Below are 5,383 nucleotides of genomic sequence, written 5' to 3' on the forward strand. Positions count from 1 at the left end.
GGGATGAAGGCGGAGAAGCTCCCCGGCGCGGACTGAAGAGCGAGAGAGCGAGGGGGGCGCGCGCGCGCGCACGATCGAGGGGGGCACAGGGAGACCCGGGAGCCGCTTTGCATTTGGGCAAGTGAGCGCGGCCGAAGGCAGGCGAGGCGAGGCGGGCGCGCCCTCCCTCCCCACCCCCCCCATCCCTGCCCACCTGGCTAGCGACGAGGCCGACGACGCCAGCTGCCGCCGCGCTACTTAAGGCGTCGCGGGGAGCCGCACGAGGTCACGGCAAGTAACTCCGGCGCGCCGCGGACTGCGGAGTTGGGAGCAACTCGGGCGGGCTGCAGTGGCGCTCGGCGGTTACCAAGGACACCCGAGTTTCCAGGTCACCCCAGCCTGCTCGCCCGGGAGCCGGAGCAAGGGCCGCGCCCCGGAGGGATGGAGCGGTGACTTTCGCCGGCAGCCTCGCTTCGCCCCGGTCGCTCTTCGCCCGCTGCCCAGCGAGCCCCCCGACCCTCCCCGAGATCAGCCCCGCGCGGGGAACGGAGGAGCCATGCCCGGGACGGGGACCCTCCTGCGGACTTTCGCGGCGTTGCTCGCGCTCAGCTGGACGGCTGTCAGCCTCCGCTCGGTGGCGGTGGCCGGGGCGGAGCAGCAGATCCCCTTGTCCGTGTAAGTGTCGGAGGGAGTTTGAAACCGACGCTGGGGAAAGAAAGGGGGGAGGCGGATGGGATTTGGGACGAAGATGGAGCGGAGAGCCCTTGGCTGCCTGGCCCGACTGCGAGAGAGTCCTTTTCAACTGGGGCGGCGGGGGGGGCGGGCGAAATATAAGGAGAGATTTAAAAAATATATCTGGATGAACTTTTGGCTGCAGCGCGGCCGCGCTCCAGTCACTCCTCGGTTGCAGCCTGGCCTCATTCGAAGTGCCCAGAGATGGTGAGCTTGCAAAAACCGATGCTTGGACAATGCGCTCCCACTCAGCTTCTTCTTTTTTGGGGGGGGGGGGGGGGGGTTGGCGGCAAAGTTTATTTTCAGCAAGTTTGAGAAAGCAGACCTTTCTCTCCCACTCCTCCACCGGAGACGGACCTGGAGCTTCTGCTCAGAAGTGACATCTTTGCCTGTTGGAAAAGGCCAGAGCAGCTTGGGAGGGCGAAACGGTGATCGGGGAGTTACAGGACAGGTCCGACAGGAGTGTTGCGGTGCGCCGATGTGGGGATGTGTGTGACTCAGTACACCCTATGATCGCCGCTCTCCCTTCTTTTCTGTCTTTGCAGCGTCAAACTCTGGGCCTCTGCTTTCGGTGGGGAGATCAGATCCATCGCGGCGAAATACTCAGGGTCCCAGCTCCTGCAGAAGGTAAGCCCCCCCCTCCACCCCCGAATGAATTTAATGCTGAAAAGGGAGGCAGATTTGATATCCGAAACAGACTGGAAGAGCATCTTCGGGCCAGAGGGATTTCTTTTCCCTCCTCCTCTCTACTTTCCACCGCCTGCTGTCTTTTTACACACTGCAGAGTCGGGAGGCTTTCCACCATTGAACTGGTTATTTTTAGATTACTCCTCTTTCCAAACACAGCCTGCCCAGACAACTTGAGCTATCTTCGGTGTAGAATGAGGCTGCATTTGTTTAGCTTACTGGGTGGGAATTATTATGTTAGTGCCGGGGATCCCCCCCCCTTCCCACCACCCCCGTAAGAAAGTTCATTCAAGAGGTGGTAAGACTGGCATGTTTTATTTTGCTTCCTCCAGCTGTACTTCACTGTGCTGCAAAAAAACCAACAACAACACCCTGAAGGCTTGACTATTGTTTGTCATCTCTGCAGTTTTTTTACAATCCTATTATTCCCACAATCATCTCAGGCCAGTCCTGGGATGTATTACATCATTACAGATAAGGGGAATGAATGTGGTTATCTTCCTGCTCAGCTGCACAGCTGGGTAATAAGCTTGTGAAGTAGTGCAAAAACTTGAGAAATTGGGCTAAGCCCCCCTAATTCTGAAGAGTAATGAGAAGGGAGAATGGAATATTAGACCTGCTATCCAAGCCTCCATCTGGTCTCATTTAAACATGCAACCTTATACTAAAATTCCAGCTTGAGATAACTTGCATCGATGGGCGAAGATGAATTAAAAATAAATGAGAAATTCAGGGCATTTGGTGAGTTGAAAGGGCTTGAAGGATTGCAGTTCCACATGATTTAAAAACACGAGCTTTGAAGGAGAAATCCAGATGCAATTTCTAGAACAGCGATTGAAATGACGCCATGTACCCAGTTAAACTTTAAAGAGGGATAAAACAAAGCACAGTTTTGCTCTGAACAATGTGCCATGTGTGTATGGCAAAGCTTCATGCCATTTGCAGCGGTGAACCAAAGTAGCTTCTGGTGTCTATGAGAAATTGTTTGACATGCTGTATGCTGTGTTGGTGAGGCAAGCAAACATTTATGCTTAACCAATCACAATTAGGGCAGTAAGTGTAGCAATTAGTGAAGGAACATGACAGCCGGAAAGAATGTGTGGTGGTTCAACTGTGCTGTTCAGCATTTGGATATGGGAGTTGGTCAAAATATAATAGTGACTGTGATATGCATTTGGGGGGGATTGCTAATATACCACAGGTCTTCTAAAATATTTCTGAGTCAGAGAAGGTATTTCATAAACTGTTATGGAATACTCTGGTCCTAAATGGTCCCTACTCCAGTTCTTTGCAGGGTGTGAAAAGACACCCCTTTCTTAAACTGTATGAAACCATATACATATATAAATTGAAAAGTAGAATGATGTAGGCAAATATCTAAGTCACAGCATATTTTGTGCATGTCACACAGATATCCTAGTCTTCTGAAAATGCAGTATTCCCAAACAGATTGTATAAAAAATATGCAATTTTGAAATTTCCCCTTTGGTTAAAATCTGTTCACAACTCCCTCCCCCCTCAATCTCTTGCAATTTTAAGCACAGAATACCAGTTTTCCAAATCTTTCAAGCAAGAGAAGGACCTCAATGATTTCCAAATGGTACCTTTTATAATAACTCTTTTCTGTTCGTATGCCATCCTTTTGAAATAAAGCGTCTTATCTCAGTAGTAGTAAGATTTCTTCCTATTGGTTGCCGTACTGCAGTGTCAATAATCGGAAGCGACTACAATGCTCATTTTCCATTTTCTTAATCATCTTTCAACCGCACGAGCTGCACAGTGTCTATTTCTGCAGCTTGACAATTGTGTATTTAATTCCCATCTGGAGGGTGGTGGGTTTTTTTGGTTTGTTTGTTTTGGTATTTCATAATTACGTGAAACAGGAAATGCAAGTGCTGATATGATATGTATTCCAGGTTTCTCTGCTGGCAATGGCTGTTTATGCTGCCCTGGCATTTTGTGGGCCACCGTTTTTAAGGATAGGTATATTACAAAATGATTTTAATTTCTGTGTGGTGACCGCATTGCAAGTTGATCTCTCTGCTCCTGCAGCACTAGGGTTCAGAGATCCTTTCAAAATAAGTGTTGGTCTTAGCAATACTTTGTACTTCTACCATTGTTGAGATTGAAATGTATCTGGCATTTTCAAATGGGGGGAGAGTGTCCAAGCATGGCAAAATAATATTCAGCATACCAAGGGAATAGTAACCCCAATAGTTGGTGAAATGACATCACTGCAGCTTCCCAGATGTGAAATCCTCACCTAGTGACTGCCTGTGAGGAATCTGTTTGGATTTGGATATGGTTTAGAGAGCCAGGACAAGTGCACTTTAATTCTCTCCCACACACCAGTATTGTGCCTCTGTCAATAAATTGATACTAATGACAGGACTGAAAACACTGAAATTTATAAAATATGCCACACTCAGGTGCCACTGAAAGGTAAATATGGGTAAGGCAATATCGGTGGTCACACAATATGATTTTCAAGGTAATAAAGTCCTCATCGGAATGCCGCAATAAATGTCCAGATGTATCATGCGTTTTAATAAAAGAATGGTTGGGTTTGCTTTCTGTGTTCGTTTTGTAAAAGGCAGGATGCCTCCATGGGCACAATGTGCTTTTAATCGCAGGTATCCTAGGTTATATTTGGGTTCAGTGGATAATTTGCATTTCATTGAGAATGAGAACTTAATAGACTGTTTCCCAAGACAAAACAACAGAAAGCTTTTTACAGCGGGTGGTGAACAAGAGAGATAGCCGTCATCGTTCTGCAGTCTTGTAGCCACCAAAGAGAGCAGGGCAGGAGCAATGCACAGCAGTCACAGCAGGGCTTGCCTTGTTTCTCCCTCTGTGCGGAAGCAGCCTGCATAGAAGTCCAAACTTCTCTTCTCCTGGCTGATGTTACATAAGCAACACCTCACCCCATAAAGATACTTATTTCAAAGGAATCCCTATTGATCTCAGTGTATTTTACTCCCACACCAGTGTACTTCAGATCAAAGCCTAAACAGAAAGAAGATGCAATCCCCCAAAGCACTCTGGATCAATGGCACAAGTCCCCCCCCCCATTCATTTCAATGCAGCCTATGCAGATGGGTCAGTTTTCTAGAGATGAGGTCTTAACAATTCTGCATTTCTCCCGATGCTTGCAGAGTGGCCTGGAAGGGTCATTTGCTCTGTTTTTCCACAACCAGCCTTTTGCCGAAAGCCAGCCATCTTCTTTTTTTATTCAGTAACATAATTCAAAGGGGGGGTGGCTGCTTTAAAATAATTGAGAGCACCCTTTCTATCACAAGTACTGTTGTTTTTTGTGTATCTACCTGGAAAGGAAGCTGGGACTTTTTCTATCTGCGACATTTCAATGGCAGGGAAATACAAAGGCTGTCTTTGCGACAGTGGCTAATTTTCCAGTTCCGATTCCAGTTGTCATGTAGATTTGGCACCATAAAATAAATTGTCTACATGCTGCCGGGAGAGAGATGCATCCTTTTCACTGAGTTGGCAACCACAGCTGGGCTTGCCGATTTGGCTGCAGATCTTCCTTTGGTCATGAAGTTTAGAGAAGCTGCTTGAATAACCATGATTTTAATCGCGCTTTGAGAAAGGTGTTCCTTTCATGTTTCTATCCTGGCATACCTTTAAAGAACCTCATTTTCAAAATATTATATGTAATCCACCAAGGGCATTCATTTCTTTTTGGTTGTGCTCAGGTTGGTGAAGATCCCAGTGAACTGTGTTCATTGTGGCGAATGGTGATTTGAATGACTATAACCCTACATTACAATACTTCATTGTAATAGGTCGCATTCTCACATTGCGGATTAAAGGCTGAAAGGGGTGGTTATTTTGGCTGATGTGGATGAGGCTGAATATTGAGAGCTGTTTGCGGTTATTCTGAGGTTGTATCATTATGACAGATAACAAAGAATAATTATTCGGTAAAGTAACCTGCTGAGCGCTGTAACTCATAGGTGGAAAGGAG

At 47.3% G+C, this 5,383-nt stretch overlaps 1 protein-coding gene across 1 annotated transcript in view; it reads left to right on the top strand.

The window, feature by feature from the left end:
* The first annotated feature begins 535 nt into the window (after nucleotides 1-535).
* Nucleotides 536-5,383, top strand: part of CACNA2D3 (calcium channel, voltage-dependent, alpha 2/delta subunit 3) — an 855,054-nt gene continuing 850,206 nt past the window's right edge. Inside the window, exons 1-2 of the mRNA XM_015410013.1 lie at nucleotides 536-654; nucleotides 1,257-1,338. Of these exons, the coding sequence (XP_015265499.1) occupies nucleotides 536-654; nucleotides 1,257-1,338 (201 nt within the window). The remainder of the gene's footprint in view (nucleotides 655-1,256; nucleotides 1,339-5,383) is intronic.

Source organism: Gekko japonicus, unplaced genomic scaffold, assembly GCF_001447785.1.
Source record: "Gekko japonicus isolate JY-2015 unplaced genomic scaffold, Gekko_japonicus_V1.1 scaffold160, whole genome shotgun sequence".
NCBI classification, from domain to species: domain Eukaryota; kingdom Metazoa; phylum Chordata; class Lepidosauria; order Squamata; family Gekkonidae; genus Gekko; species Gekko japonicus.